The sequence below is a fragment of the Serinus canaria genome, chromosome 6 (genome assembly GCF_022539315.1).
Source record: "Serinus canaria isolate serCan28SL12 chromosome 6, serCan2020, whole genome shotgun sequence".
Lineage (NCBI taxonomy): Eukaryota > Metazoa > Chordata > Aves > Passeriformes > Fringillidae > Serinus > Serinus canaria.
The window spans coordinates 13952041-13969287 of NC_066320.1; the positions used below are offsets into that span (position 1 = coordinate 13952041).

A 17247-nucleotide genomic window follows, 5' to 3' on the forward strand; every position below is an offset into this window, starting at 1 on the left:
GTTACAGTTAGTCTTTCTAACTACACAGTCAGGGCCAATAGGTCAGGTTATTGTGCTCCACATTTATCACCTTAAGTTCTTACACACTTATTACAAACTGGCTTTTAAAATGTGCATGCCACTGAATTATGTACATAATACTCACTGCAAATTTGTCAGGACACAAGTGGTAAGTCTGCAGGATACTGCTATATGGAAGGTTCAGTGTTCACAATACTGTAGTGTTTGAGGAGTTGTGAGGGTTCTTTTGTGGTTTTCTTCATATAATCAACAAGGCATCAGTAGGTTGACTCCAAAGAACTTTTTTCCCCCAGGAATACTGTTTCATTTTGAATAGTGACAGGGTCAAAGATAGATCAGAAATATTTTGTATTTTATAATTTTATAAACCAGTGGTCTATCAATTAACCCTTATTGTTGAAGTCTAATGCACAAAATAATTCAGAGGCTAAGCTGTCTCACTCCTAGGACTTCTGTCAAATATACTTCTATCTTGGAAAGACTATGGTGGTATCTGCAGTTACAGGTCAGATTTCTAAAAAGGTACCCATGGTTATTAAAAAAAAAAAAATTAGTATTGTCTGTAAATTACTGTAAATCCTCCCTAACTCTTCAGTAGGAACTACACGGACATGATGTAACATCATCTATCAACATCAACTATTACAGTTGTTTTGCATTCTTTTTGTTACGCTCCAGGTCCATAAAATCTACGGTTTTTTGTTTTGGTTCCTTTTTTTTTTTTTTTCTCTGACTGATGTTTGAAAACCAAATGGGCTTTCATGCATCAGAAAACTAGCTAAACAATAATAGACAGGTCTAGCACTAAGCATGCAGGCAATAGTTAAAATGCAAGGAGGTATTAACTGCTGCAAAAGACTTTTACTGGTGTCTGAGCCCAACTCTTTCCTCTTTACTCTCTGTTTGGCACTACACAAGATACAGCTGTATAGAAGATTATGGGAGCCTGTGCTTTTATCCTCCTTAGAGGGTTTCAGTATTTCTCAATGACATTATTTAACATGCTTGCATCAAAAATAACTTTTTTTCCCCCAAATAATTTAACTGACCCTTGCTTCTTAAAGCAAGTAATTATCAAGATTTTACTCAGTCTTTTGGTTTTTGACAGATTTCTTCTTTCAGAACCCAGTTAAGAAAAAAATTCTTTGAAATTCTACTGGAATGTTTTCTTCTACAGTAAGATAAGAAGGGAGACATCTGAGAAAATCAAAAAGAAAGTGACATTGCCTATTCCCATTACTGTAGCAGGATACCACACAGTATGCACTGGGCCTTATCTAAAAAATGTTTAAACTAAAATGGTAACACTCACTGAAGTCAAGAGTATTTAGTAATTTGCTGGAAGTTAAGCATACGAGTCAAGCAGTGCACCTATGGGATCCAATTCTTGCTAGTCTTGGACATTTGAATACTTCAGGCCTATCTACCTTTCTGTACTGATGCTTTGTGTGTTACCATGGTTGCCACCGGACAGGAAGCTAAATTGCATTTATGGAAGCTTTCTATAGCATTGTACAAGATCAGCTGGAGAACCTTGCTTAAAGATCCTTTCATAAGTTTTTGTCAGTGTAATCAGAATTTGTTAAAACCACATCTATGAAGGTCTAATTCTGTGCAGGTATAATGTCATAACCCACTTTAGGGATCTTTGAGAAATTAAAAACTAAAGGTAAAAGGTTTAGGAAAGCTATAATAAGAAACTGCGTCGTAAGGTACAATAAACCAAAGAAAAAGGATGGGAGAAGAGCCTGTGTATCTATCACTTGCAAGTATGTGTATACATATCCCTAAACCTGTTAGGTAGAGCTCAACCCTACTGCCAAGTCTCAAATATTACTAAATTTGCTAAGCTAGCAAAAAAAAATGTTTCTCCCCTTCTTTTGTAGATATGGTTACTAATTTCAGACTTTGTTACTTGATTCGTTTGTGCACTTTGTAGTACTAATGTTGAGACACTTGCACTTGGCTGGCATTACACAGTAATTCATTCATTATTCTGAGTTCAGATTTATGTGGGCACTCACACAGACCACAGAAGAGTACTTAGCACAAAAGAGGTGCAACATGTTAAAGGAGAGCAGTTGGTGGCATGTCTACGTAAAGGAAGACACCCCTGGACATACTAACATTAAATCCAAGGCCCAAGGTGCTCTGTTGCCTTGACTTAAAAGTGCTTGTCAGCAACAGAAGCAGAAAAATGCTTTTAAAACACTGACTCAAAAGGAGGTACAAAATACTAAGCCTATCAGTTACCTGTAACTTGTTTCCATCTAATTAACAATAAAGCTTACATTCCCAACTTTACAGACTGACCTGTGCTCTCTTGCAAGCAAGATCACATTTTTCTGTCTTCTGTAAAGTTCAAGCTTTCCTCTTGCAGGCTTCAAGACAGACACAATGAACTTCCAAAACAGCAGAGGACAATTACCCTGACAATGTTTCAATCCACTCCAATGCTAACAAAACCAACCATTTAATATTACTTATCCTGGACTTAGGTATCTAGCATCAAGGGAAACAGCACAAAAGAAAAAGCTTCTTTTGGAAAACAATGATAGACAAGGCTGATTTAAAATGCAATTTACTTAACGAAATTTGAAAATTAAATTAGAACAAAAAATCCTTATGTTTCAATGTATATGTCACAACAAAAAAAAAAAAATTGAAATGACAGCTTTACTTTCTGTAAACATTGCTACACTGGGCTGTACTTGAAAATTCTCCTGCATGTCTAAGTTGCAGAATAGTATTTCAGTTTAGATGCAGTTATGCCAGTTACTACTCAAATGGTTATTTTCAGAATCAACAGCTTTGCAAGTTTAATTGCATACCTCTCCATATAACTCAGATTACAAACCTGCACATCCCAAGAACAGATGTTTCCTAGAGTTTAGAAAAACAGCATTCATAACTGTGTGCATTGCAAAGGCAAATATAAGTTAACAAATAGAGCTCTTTCATTATAAAGTCTCAAGAGGAATGTTAAAATTGCCTTTCTGAAATCAGAAAGTTAAGAGCAGCAAATGGCAAGTCTTTAAATATTTCAGAATATTTTCTTTTTTTTAAGTGTAAGCATACTCCCCCAATTTGGATGGCAAAAGCCATCAGGCTATGGTAGATTGAACAATATATTATTAAACCTGCAATTTTGCTAAAAAATTGGAATGTTATAAATATAAAAATCTCTGTAATAGTACAGTGTACATGTGCTCATTGCAGTTGGCAGAGATACTCCAAGATGCATAATTTTTCTGTGGAACAGGAGCTAAATTAAGTTACAAAAATAATATACTATGAAGAGTGTCAAGGTAGTCAAGTTAGTACAATCAAGGTTTATAAAAGGAACACAATACAGCAAGGAGTAGCCCACAGTAGATTACAAGCCCCCAAACACAAAACCTTGCAAATTCCAAGTGGATTCATTTCTATGCACACACAAGTACATAGTGCCCATTAAGTCAGCTTGTACCAAGCTGGGAATTACTTGTGTAATTTTCTAAAGCTGACTTACACTATGTTTGCACATCTGAACTTGCAATAATCAAATTAAAAGGTCTATGCCATTTTTATGATTTTGTACCTATCACTTTTCATTTAACACAAATCTAATTTCAAGGCTCAAGAGACAACACTAGTATTGTCCCTTCACAATCCACTGCCTAAGAGATCACCAACCCTAGTGTGACCTTGCTCATGCACTATGGACTGAGAGTGTTGGTTTGAGGTTTTGGGGGATGTTTTGTTGTGGGTTGTGGTTTGGTTTTTTTCAACAAGCAAAACTCAACTGTTCATGGTATCTTTCAGGGTAGTAAATAAGCAACTTAAATTAAGAACTAGCCTCTTTTCATAGTTGTTAGAAAAACATATACTTTGTGTTTATATATATATAACCAAATATACTGTGCATATATATATATATATATATATCCAGAGATAGTCACCATATTGCTGACACCAGAGTGCTAAAACATACATCAACATGAGCACTATTTCCAATACTCACTATTATTACTATTCCTGAAAGAGTTACTACATGCATTTTCCCCATCCATTTACAGGACAGTAAGATACACAAAGACAACTGTTCTGTTTTTCCAACATTAAAGAACTGCTCCTGAAAAGCATGCATGAATTTGGGTATAAAGCAATTAAGACCACACAAAAGTTACTTTGTGGCTTTAAACTTGCTACAGCTAAGTTTACTTTCAGTGGATGTTCCACTTACTGTAACTCATTTAAACATAAAAGGGAAAACTTTCAAGAACAACCATACAGACAACTGATAGACTAGACTAAGTAAGTTCTCATTTGAAAAAATATCATCACTGCACAGCCACAAGGCAGACTTTCATTTTTGGCAACCTGTATGCAGACCATTTATACTGTCAAGACTTGTAATTTAACAGTTAAGAGACCCTCTCAGCATGGAACTATACTGTTTTCTTCATTATGACACAGACCTCCTCAATCATTAAATATACACAGTTTGTTTTAAAAATTACATTTATGACTGCTTTCAAAGAAAGGCTTTATAAAGTTTTAAATTTTTTCTCAGTATATGTAAAGGCTGTCACTCAGGTAACAAAGATTATCTGGACCTGTAAAGGGTGTGTTATATTCAATACATATTTCAGGTTAATGTTCCATAAACAGTCACACAGAACCTTACCAAGGGTAACAGTATTCTGGTTTATATTCGTGCTTCACTAATAGCCTTTACCCATCCCTGCATTGATCTCTGTTTTCACAAGGAGAAAACAAAACACATCCCTGTAAAGTATGGAAACCCCATTTTATGGCTAAGAATCCAAGAAACAAGGCAAGAAGGAGATCATGGAGTGAAAAACATTACTTGTAGCGTTCCCCCTTGTAGCAAGCCTTGTAGGATTTTAGTAATAATGCTTCATAAAACTGTGAACTGATCCACACAGTCTTCAACCAATTAATCTTTTTAGTATAGTAGGTTTTGAAAAGGGCCAGCAATACTCATTGGGAACAGTACCATTAACATTGCATTCAAAAAAAGAAAACATTGGAAACCATATCCTTGCCCTCCTACTCTGATGATATGCTCTAGTATTAGCCAATGTATGGTAATACAAAAAGAGCCTTGTCGTGATGTAAAAGGCAATGAAGACATCTATAGAATAATGTTCATGTGCAGCCAAAATGAAGAAGATTCCAAAGAGATTCAGGACCCAGGACAAGGTGTGCAAGAAGTTCCAGCTCCTTGGTGTATCTAGGAGGAAACAGGAAGTGATTAACCTTGACTGTCTCAAAATGCAGGCCTAGACATTCAAAGTTTTTATACAGATTTTTCATCCAAAAATGAGACTAAGGTACTCTCTTCATTCAAAAATGTTTTATACAGGTCCAATAAATCCAACAAAAGCAAACACACAAGTTATGTATGTCTATCAGTTCATGACTTCATTTACAAATGCATTTCTGAAATAACAAGAGTATCCTTAAATGGTTTAGCACCCTGCAAATCAGAATTCTTTGTTCAACCAACTTCTTTTATTGAAAATCATGTCTTTCCTATGTTCCAAGGAGGAAGATGTAATGAAAGCTACATTACTGTGACTGCAGTCATTACATCATAGCTGAACTCCAACTAATTATCTTTGATTGCTATAACATGTATCAAACCACCGTTGGTGTTTACAGAAGGGTACTGCTGTTTCATATATTCTCGCTTGCTATGGGGTTTGGTGTTTGGCTTTATGGATTATGCTAAATGTATAGAAACCTTGCCAGGTTTTGGCTGACAGGAGTCAGTGGCAGATACCTTAGGAAGGGGAATAGTAACAGACAATCCTAAATATCTTTCCAAGTATTCTCCTAGTAGCAAGCCAGGAAGCCTTTCTAATTTCTTGGCTCACGTTCACTGAAAAGTGCCTTATTCATCCCCCCATGCAAGGAGGTGGTGTTCCTTTCCTCGCTGTGACTTGGCTGTCACAAACCTGAGAAATGGAGCATAGCAATCTGAATTTGTATTTGTTTGCTTAAATGTTACACTTTGAACTTTCTGAGAAGGTCAAGGAGCAGATATTCTTAATACTTAAGGACATTAAAATGTTTACACTCTCACACCTCTGTACATACTCTTAAGGACATTTGAGTATTGACACTGTACTCACATTCTGTGACAAAGAAGTTGAGCATGGTCAGGACGACAGTGTGACCACTGAACATATAATCTCCACATGTATGCACTCCAGTCAGAGTCATTCCAAAGCCACTCCATATTGCAAATGCCCGCTGGAGTTTTGCCCAAACATTGCCATACAACTGAAAAACAGTGATATTAGCCTTTACTAAGTTCCAACTCCACTGCCCAAACAGTATATCCCTAAAGTTAGCTGTACTGCACTATGTTTGTTTAATACCATTTATCATGTTGTGTCTTTTATTAAAATGCAGGTTAGCACATCTTTGGATTTCACTGTGGCAATGAGTCACATTAGTAACTGCAATTACTAATGGTATTCATTATACCTCTTATGAATACTGGAATTTAGAGCAAGTATTTTGTCCAAGTGATTTACCCACAGAGCCTGCCACGTTTTTTGAATGTGTTCAGTCTCCCAAATGTATCATTATCAAGCTTTCCATTTGTTAAGCTCAAACCTCTCCTAACTAAAAATTAGGATGAAACCATAAAATCTCACGTTCTAAGAATATCCCTTATGAGAAGGGATGAAATAATAACTGTTTGTTGGGTTATTTTCAAAACCATGAACCAACAAGACAAAGAAACAATTACTTCCCTTTCAGTCTTTCTTCATGAAGTTAGTAGCTTAAGTGCACACATCTCTTTGACTTTCTATCTTTGTTTTACAGTGTGAAACATTCTGAACACCCTTCCCTGAATAACCATATACTCTCCAGAATGGCAAGTGCTTCTAGGACCCCTAGGGATGTTTGTCTGCCTATGGTAATTAATGGAAGGACAAGGAAACAGGAGAGAAAAATTATGTTCTTAAAAAACACACATCTAACACTATGGTTGCAACAATCTAAATTACATCTTAAGTATTTTTTTACAAAAGGAAACAGGAAAAATAATTTATAGCACTTCAAGTTTTTACCTTTCCAGTACACTGCAAGTGCTGTCCCGGCACCGAGAGTGAGGTAACAAACATTGTAATGCAGCGTAATAGGAATACTGTCCCCATGAGGCTGCACAGCCTGCGCAGCAGTATGGATCTGAGAAAAAATACACAGGAACTGAGATCAGGGAAGTTATGATAAAAACATTTCACCTCACCCAACTTAATCCCATTAAGTCTGGTCATCATCACTGCAAGTTTCACAACAATTTTATTTTTCCAATTAAGTAGTACTGTAAAAATAAGGTTCCACATGACAGGGTGAGACATGAGACGTAGCAAGCTTACTCTCACCAAAAGGTACAGCTCCACCTCTGCAGCTACTCCTGTGCTAGCTTTGGCACTCATACCTTCTGTTGGCAAACTGATAAAATCAATGAACCAGTGAAAATTTAACTTAAAATACACATGCACACAAAAACATTTTCTATCCCTCTGTGAAAGCAAATTGCTAGGCTGGCTCAGACATCCTTGTGGCACTTTAACAGCTATATATACAAAGCTGTTATAGCATGAGTGTATATAGTGACAACTCTGAAATACCTATGTTCTGAAGGAAATTACTTATAAATACGGTAGAAAAGTAAATTCAGATTATTCCTTTGAAAAATTCACAAGCCGTCATTCTTGATGAAATCCTCCCTAATCCATTTTAACAGTGACATACTGGGAGTTGACAAGATTTTAAAGAATGGAACTTCCTAATCAATCATAATAAATTCTTGTTATGGTCTTTTCTCTGCATCAAAGTACCAGTTAATTTGGATTTTATAAAATCTACCTGTGTTTGTGAAGCAGAAGAACCAAGAGCCAAATGTAGCAAAGAATTACACCACATACTTCAGTCATAGCAAAAGCCCATGGTATCCTAGGGACACTAAAATCAAAGACAAAGCAGAAAGTTATACAAAGGCTTAATTTTTTTACTAGTCTTGGTATTGAAAATAAGGGCATGTGAGGGTCTAATCTCAAAATTTATTTCCATTCATCTGACAACAGTATAAACTACAGTAAAAAATACTTTTGTTAGACTGAATGAAATAGAATTTGAAATATATTCAGTTATGTTATCTCCTACCTAAGAATGTACTTTCAGTTTCCACAGATTTCACTAAGGGAAAATCTCTAGTATGCTCTCTTAATTCACATGTGACTTACTAACAGGATGTGTTCCTCCACTATTGTTTCACAACAACTTTTTTCATTCTGACAAAAACTTGCATCATGTCTATTATGCTGCTTATGCTTGCAAGAATGCCATGTCAATGCAATGAATTCCTTCATCCAAAGTTTTTTTTATATCAAAACACCTTAAACTTCATGGCAGAAACTGGATTTCAGAAAATGCATATGGCTGCCTATCTATGCCAGCTGACCATCACACTTTTCACCAGAATGCAAGGATGGACGAAGAAATTACTGTATTGTAATGAGTTTAAGATGTAAAACTAAATATAAACTAGGTAGAACAACAGCTTAATTTATTTCCCCCTAAACCCAAATCTCTGCATCTAACTGATTCGCATTTCCATCGTAGCAGAAGGACTTACTAAAATTTATTACTATTTTGCAGAGGCATCTTCTAGAGCACATGAAACTTTCTTATAGAGCATATGAAACTTTGAAAAGAGAGAAATGACAGCCTATATTTTAACCATCACATTACTATTTTGTTTAGAAAGAAAATGTCTTACCTATCTAGAAATATGTCCGGCAGAGGTGGATATGTTTGCATGTCAGGTACTCGCTCGTGTACTATCACCATGACAAATGATGTAAAGCCAAACACTATGAAGACATACACACAACTTAAAACTGTCTTCCAGTACTCTGGGTCCAGTCTTCGTGTGGCATGTTTGTTTTTTCCATTTGCATATTGATACTGATCACCATTCAAGTCAGTAATTGGTCCATCATAGTCCCGAGGTACTTCACCATTACAAAACCAATCTCCCCCCTGTAGTGAACCAGCTGGGCACACTGTGCCAGCATGACCATCACTGGTGTAACCCAGCTCTTCCAGGACATCAACGTGCTGCTTCTGCAGTTTGCGTATGGACAACATCAGCCTCTTGATATCCCCCAAGATTTTGATTTCCAGAGGAGGAGATCGCAAGTCATACTCAGTAAGTGTCAGCAGGGTAATTCCATCTAGCCTGTGTCTGTTGCACAAAAGATCCACGTATTCACAGAAGCCTTCTTCCTTCAGCCACTTGGCCACGTTCTTGGTAGTCCAACGTCGAATGCAGAGTTGGTTATTGCCTGCCATCCTGCCCCTTTATCCGCCAATCACACTGACCTGCTGCACAGCCAACACAGAGAGACAACACCAGAGTGTTTAACACAGAGCACTGATATGCCAGCATCTGTTGTGCAATTTTAGATGCTTAATTAGCCCAAGACATTTTGCATAAGAGATAGCTAAAAAACAGACTTAATTTCTAATGCAAGTAATACAAAAATGCTTTTTTTTTATTCAAGAAAAACTAAATTACGGTTATCTCATTTGCTCCTAAATAGAAACCTAAAGCTTCCAAGAAGCAGAATATTTCCTAGCTATATCCAGTGTACTGTTCTAATTTTGTTGCAAATAAATAAATAAATAAATCCCACTTTGTTAATTACATTTGGCAACGAAAATCAAATACTACTCTTTAAATACCAGCTTAATCATTAGACTTTTACACTGATTGCAGTTCATCAACTACATGAGGAAGTACAGCCAGCAAACACACAAAACTGAATTAAAGCTGAAATAATACATTTCAATACAGCCCAATATATCCCACCGTTTAAAAATACATACTGAAGCTTTGACAACATAACATTCCCCCACTCCTTCCAAGTAAACCTAAGTCTAGATACCTGCAACAGTATTGAGCTGAAGTATTTTAGTTTATGATGATGGTACAACCATCCCATTTCTTTGTTTGATCTCAATAATTAAGATAGATACTTACTGAATTGTGAATCCTTTAAAACACTCAGCTTTCAAAAATAACATTACTAGAAATGAAGTACTGGTTTAAGCTTCAAAGCATTTTTAAAATGGATATAGTAATAGATAACATAGTAACACACCAAAACCAGAGGTGTTCTCTTCATACAGATTTCTCAATAATTGTGTTCCTGACTCTAGAATATTGCCTGAAGGAAGGAGAGACAGCTCATCAACATTTTAGTCACATGAGGGTGACAAGTCAACAGAACAAGAACCAAGAAAAAAGTTAACCACGGGACATTATGTGGAACAGGACAGAACTCTGAAAGGCTACCAGTGAAGTAAAAGTACTGAAACGTTTATGCAATATTGAAGACCCACAGCAGTAGAGAATGGATTTGTGCATAATTTATATTTGGTGGCTCACATACAGCTACCATCTAAGAAACAGCTACAATTTCACAGCTCTTTTGTACTCGAAAAAACAGTCTAATTAACTAAAATGCTTCAATCATGCCAACCAAATCTCAGAAAATACAAGGCACTACAATACACTACTGCCACATACATCATTCAAGGCTTTCAGAATGAAAGCAAAGAAACAGTGTATTTAATCTATTATTTAGCTGCTGTCTATAGTAAACTGGTACTCAAATCCATCATGAATATTCAGCACTTCTGCATCTTTTTCAGGGGCACAGCTCTTCCAAAACCAGAATGTCTTTCCTTCTCAGTTCTTTTTTTAAGGAGGTACAGTATCTATTGTACTCTTAATATAATTACTGGATGGAACTTTTTCTTCTGGCTTTCATCTAAGAGAACCACAAACTATTTTATACTATATCAGAGAAGATTCAATTTGCCAAATAAGATTTCCCAGCAGTGCAAAAGCAATATTTTAGAAGAAAAATGAGCACACGAATCACACTTGCCCTTCTAAAATAATTAAGGACATAATACATGGGAAGATATTCTCTCAGGAGTTGATTGTATATTAACAACAAGTACTGAATTCATTGCTAAAATTTCTCAATACCTCATTTAAAGTCAATAACTATATCAGCTTTAACACCTTGATTTAAATAATTGCCCAAAATTTAAAAAAAACCAAACTACTAGAATATCTGTATGCTATATGCTTCCTTCTCCATATGAAAGGGTATTTTCTCATTTTTATGTTACCTATTTCTGAAAGTGTAGCTCAAAAATAAGTGTAAAAAATTACATGGCTAATAAAATAAATTATGATATTTAATTCAATTAAATGTCCTGGCCCACTCCCCCTGCAGTGGGATGCGGGGGGGAACTGTAAAAAGGTAAACCCAAGGGGTTGAGATTGGAACAGTTTAATAATGGTAATAAAGTAAAATACAGTAATAATAACAGGGAAAATAACAAAAAGAGAGAAGAACAATACCCAAGAAAGACAAGTGATGCACATTACAACTCCTCAGCACCTGCTGACCTTTGTCCAGCCAGTTCCCCAGCAGTGGTCGGCCCCTCTGGGCCAATCTCCCCCCTCCATTTATATACCAAGCAGGGCATTCCATGGTATGGAATGTTCCTTGGGCCAGGTTCATGTCAGCTGTCCTGGCTCTATCTCTACCAGCTTCTTCTGCCCCTCCTCACTGGCAGAGCAGAGGAAAACAAAAACTCCTTGATTTAGGGTCAGCATCATTGAGCAAAATCTAAAACACAAGTGTATTATTAGCATTGTTCTTATACTAATCCAAAACATCCAATAAAAATAAACAAATTTGAGTTGCCTATCTGAACTTCCAGCTTTCTTTACTCAGAAATACAGATTACATAATGGAAAAAAAGTTGTTAATCACAGTGAGTTTTATAATATATATACATATAAATATATAATATGAGTTTTCTAAAAGTAGTGAACGTAAACTCACGACCACAAATACACTCAACTTACTGATACTGTCTTCTAACCAAAGCAACTTCTGAGGACAAAGGCAGAAACTGTCCCTAACCTAAGAGAATTCTATTCAATTGTTACAAGTCAAGTAGCCTAACAGAAGCCTAGTCTTCCTTCATCTGGCACTGCTGGAATAAAAACCACACTTATCAAAGGTGCAATAAAAGTAACCTTACAAGACTGAATGAGCACACCCACCAAAGGTCACTGTGGGCTGGACCTGGGAGAAAGTCTACATTAACCTCAAGATGCAACTGACAGGACCTGCTCTGTTTTTAAATGCTGCCAACAAGAAGACACTTAACCAACTGGAAAAGAGAAATAAATGACCATAAAACACAAATTTAAAATATTTCACAGAGCAGGTAGCTAATTTCTTCTCAACAGCAACAGTTAAACTCATTTTTCAATGACAAAGCAACTTCTTAAATCCTGAAAGTGCCCTCCCTTTCAGACTACTCAATTGGTGACACTTGAGTGGTTTAAAGGGTAGAAGGCACTCTCCCTAATGATTCTAACATCTGGAATAGAGTACAGAGCCCTGTGTGCAACTGCTCTTGTTCCTTTTTGAAGCTGAAGAATGCTGCATAACTTTGACACCACTAGACTGCTATGTAAGAATAACACAGGAGAGGCCAAGTCCCCTAGATAACTGCACCTGTCTTCTGAAAGGAAACAACTCTGAGAACTACTCTGCCTTCCATATTACTAGTTTTATCACTAAACCAAATAATGGGTAACATTATTTAATGATGAGTAACACATGAGTAACACAAAGCAAGCACAGACTTAGGCGTCAGCGGGTAAAATACACTTTTCACCTGACATCAGCAAAGTCTGTAGCTAGTTAGTTGATTATTTTCCTGGTACTGTGACTTAGCAAGCTTGTCAGCAGTATGTTTTGTGTGTCCCATTTTCTTGCACCAGCCTTTCAATTAAGAGCAAGAACACAAATGCATATGAACTGCATATGTATAAGTATTTACTTTTTAAAAAGACAAAAAAAATATTTTGTGAGCCATAAACATTCCTAAAATTTGACTGTGGCATCTTAAGAAATAAGATGCCTCTGAGACGCTGACTATACCCTAGCTGACAGCAAAATTTCCTAGATGTATATACAGAGAAAATTAACCTCCCTCAACGCAATTGTCCATGATTCTATCATGTTCCCATCTACTGAATACTGCCAGTCACCCATTAAGTCCCTAACTTTCCTAGCTTACAGACTTTGAGACTGTATATTGAGGTAAAAATGTGGGAAGTTGAATCTGCTTATCGCTACTCTAGCCAAAGAAAAGTAGTATTAATACCATAGTAACATGAGGCTGCAAACTTGATTAGAGCAGAGTCATAGCTGAAGGGTTAAACAACCTAGTTAGGTTGCACTTAGCAAAGTGCTGACTGGTTTTGTTTATTCTAAACACATGCAAAATCTCTACTGGCACCATTATTGCTTTACCACCTGCCCTCAGGGAGAGCCTTGCCCCTTGATTTTTTCCCCCTTGATTCAATTCCCACCATCTTAGAAAGGAATTTTAGGAAGGATGCTGAGCAACTACCAGATCTCAAGTGATTTAACCTACATTTCTGTGTGAAGGTTTCAAGCTGCAGTTTGGAAACAGGCCATACCAACTTGGCCCCCCCTTCGCTGGGTCTGTTGGAGCACATCCCACAGCCCAGGGGAGAGGCTGTTCCCTGCAAAGGCTACTTCACCCATGTGGACAAGGCCCATGTTGGTGGCCTTGGTTCCCCAGCACAAAAAAGCTACACAAAAACATGTGCTGAGCCAGCCTGCAATAATAAGGCTACTGTCACACACCAACTTAGCAATGCTGTGCTGGAAAAAGAACACACAGCACTGCCTTGTTATGCAGCACAAGGCTCAGCTACTCTGCTGACTCTGACTTACATGAGAAGCTTGTCACCTGCTCTTCCTGGAAACTCTAAATTCTTCAGTGCTTATTTAAAGCAAATAGCACCAAAGATTTCACTGCCATATAGCATACAGTGGCTTAGTCCTTACCTTCTAAATGCCACCAGACACATATAATACAGTAGGTGTCTTGTAAGCAGGACATAAAGAACACATGCAAAAACAATACATGATTTTTCAAGAGTTTTTAAATACAATGGCTACCATATTACATACAAAATTGATCAAACACAGCACAATGCCCACCATGAGACAACATATGGTATTTTTCTGAAGCAAGAATACAATAATTTCAAATGCATAAATATGCTGTAAAACTTGAGTTGAGTTTTAATTAGTGACTTTGGTATCATAAGTGAGATGATCAGCAGTAGCTTAACTGTACTCAAAGGTCTTAGTGCTATGTATGAAGGTAAGATAAGAAATCTCCAAGTAACACTAGTTTAGTCCTAGGTTTTAAGCCATCAAGGAAGATCAGCTTTTAGAGAATTATTTATTGAAGTGCAGCTTGTGGATCAAATATTAGTTCTATTTTTTTAGCAGAGTCTTTCTGTTGAGTGCAAGAGTGACAGCAAGAGTGACAGCAGCTGCTACAGAAAGTCCTCAAAGTTACATGTTTGTCTTAAGAACCATCAAGTACAGTTACATACTGCATCAGCATGAACACAATACATACTGCTCCCTGACTCTTACACCTCATTAAGCCAAACAGGTTGTATTTTACTCAAGTGAACACTAAGAGCAGCTGACCACCTAATCCACTAACGAGCTAACAAAACAAATTTTTATACTACTGCCATAATTCAAGGCACACACAAGTGATTTTTAAACAACTGATCAAGTACTCCACCACTTATCTTAGGATATCATTCACAGTATTTCACTACTATTTGACTAAGTTCTTGAACTTTTTTCATGCTAAATATCAAGTGTCGAATATTTTTCTTCCGGTTTCAAGTAGTATATCCCTTCTGCGACAGAATGTTGGCTGCTCTTTATCTCTACACAACTTAGGAGTACCAACTCAAGTTTCTTTCTCCCCTTTTCTCCCCACACCCTCAGCTTACAATGAAAGAGAAGACATGAACAAACTCTCAATCCAAATGAATACCAGAACAATATCTGAAGTGAAATTGTGTTTCAACTTACTCTCCACAACCATTTACAATCTGATCTTTCTGGTCTAGTGAAAATCTAATAGCCTTCCTCATTTTAGATGCATTAAAGTAGGTAAGGAATAAAAAGACTTCTAAAAGGTATGTGATTATCAAACAAACATACACAGTGTAATATGGTTAGTAGACCTCAACCAGCTAAGTGGGCTGCAAAAGCAAGCTCTGTACAAAGAAAAGCGATACCACAGAACTCAAAAGATTACAGTTCCTAGACCAACCTGTATTTTAATAGTATCTTGCTAAAATAAATCCCCAACTAGCCAGCAAAACCAACACCACATAGAAGAGCAAACAAGAAAATTAAAAATTCTTGTGCTTTACAAATCTACAGAACATTTCCTTCATATCTAAGCAGTACTTACACAAAAAAAAACCTTACAAACTTTATCAAATTCCTTTCACCTGGTATAAAAATCACTTCACACTAATACTACAGGTTAGTTCCACCTTTCTTCTATATCACAGAAAGCAAAAGGAAGAAAAAGACACAGCCATTTCCTTACCTCTGATATCCAGCCAGAAGCACCCCCTACCAAACAGGAGGGGCACTTAAATGCCAGGAAATGTCTTCTGAGCCCTTGCCACTCCAGAGCACAGCATGATCAGCTGCTCTGTGGAGATGGCACAGACACTGTGTCCAGCTGTACAAGGGAGCTCTGTGGAGAGAAAGCAGACATTAGCCAAGTTGAATCTTGCCATCAAGTCATCTTACAACACAGAATGAGCACTCCACATAAAAAATTTTTATAAAATGAATTTTGCAAACTGAAGCTTCAAATACAAAACCATGAGATCTAATTATTACAAATGTTAACATTAACACTACCTCTCATTTGCATCTTCCATTAACTTAGGGAGCTGGAAAAACCTATCTTCTTGAAGTGTTGGGGTTTTTTTTATAGCAATCAGCAATAACTAAGTGAATAAGGCCACATAATTCATCAGTAATATAGATTTAAGAGACTGAGTTCCAGTAGTTTCAACTACCTTATGCTCAGGCCCTAAACTTGCACACTCTCCCCACAGGCCGACCCCACCATTTAACCCTGAAACTCGAGGAGCACACATGCTAACCAGTAACTGCACTGCTCCATGCTGCCTAAATAATCAAATCCTACACACACAACAGCATTTTTATACGAAACTGAACATTTTGTTCTCAAAAAACACACCAATTTTACTTAAAATAGTAATATCTATTTTGACCGGTACAACCGTTTCATTACCTGACTGTAAGACTGACACAAAGCATCTTCTCAAGGAACGATCTGTTTGCTGCGGAGGCTGAGGCGGGAATCAGAAACCACACGGGTCCCCTCTGCCCCCAGGCCCCACAACAAACGCACAGGGCCCGCAGGCCCCGGCCCCGGTGCCAGCCCCGTCCCCGCTCGGTGCCGTCCCACACCTTCACACGCCTTTCCTAAGGAGGCTGGCAAAGTTCACCCGAGAACGGCACAGCCGGGCACAAGGGCTGAGCCCTTCAGCCCGAACCCGCCGGCGACACGGCCCCAGCGCGCAGCAGGTGCTCCCGGGCCGGCCGCTCACGCTTGCCACAGATGTGCCGGGTCGGGTGGGCGCGGTAATTTCGGCGGAGAAGATTTTAGCGCGGACACAGAGCACCGGAGGCTCGCCTCCCCCCGGCAGGCGCAGCTGTTCTCCGCCCGCACAGCCTCTGCGGCGGGGCAGCCCTTTCGTCCCGAGAGCCGCGGGGCCCGCCCGCACCCTGGGGGTTCACGCCGCAGCGGGGGCAGCGACGGGGACCCGGCGGGCTCCCGCCTGCGGGGCGGCCCCGCGGGCAGGAAGGGTCCCCGGTACGGACCTCCCAGGAAGGGCCCCGCGGCTCGCCCCGCCTCACCTGCCGCCGAGTGGCGGTGCCGCCGCGCCGGCCCTGGGCGCTGCGGGAGCGGCTCCTCCGCGCCCTGCCCGTGCCTCTGCCCGTGCCTCTCCTCGGCGGCGGCAGCGGCCACCGCCACCCCCCATCCCCCGTCCGGAAGCGGCGGCGGCAGCGCCGGCAGGCGGCGGCGGAAGGGGCGGGGCGGGGCGGAAGGACGGGGCCGCTGCCAGGAGGGGCTTCGAGCTGTCTCGGAGGCTTGGAATCAGTGGATCGGCAAATATTCCCATAGTTC

At 38.7% G+C, this 17247-nt stretch overlaps 1 protein-coding gene across 3 annotated transcripts; it reads right to left on the reverse strand.

The window, feature by feature from the left end:
• Positions 1 to 544: 544 nt before the first annotated feature.
• Positions 545 to 17125, reverse strand: SAMD8 (sterile alpha motif domain containing 8). 3 transcript variants are annotated; one of them, XM_030241257.2, is made up of 7 exons: positions 16977 to 17125; positions 15625 to 15777; positions 8831 to 9435; positions 7918 to 8013; positions 7116 to 7233; positions 6165 to 6315; positions 545 to 5260 (listed from the first exon to the last, which is right to left on the reverse strand). In XM_030241257.2, the coding sequence occupies exons 3-7, from the start codon at positions 9403 to 9405 to the stop codon at positions 4956 to 4958; spliced, it is 1245 nt and encodes a 414-aa protein (XP_030097117.1). In that variant the 5' UTR covers positions 9406 to 9435; positions 15625 to 15777; positions 16977 to 17125; the 3' UTR covers positions 545 to 4955. The 3 variants fall into 3 exon arrangements, with proteins under 3 accessions (XP_030097117.1, XP_030097116.1, XP_009085720.1); XM_030241256.2 differs by having other exon boundaries at positions 8831 to 9438; XM_009087472.4 differs by lacking the exon at positions 16977 to 17125 and adding an exon at positions 16348 to 16478 and having other exon boundaries at positions 8831 to 9438.
• Positions 17126 to 17247: the final 122 nt, after the last annotated feature.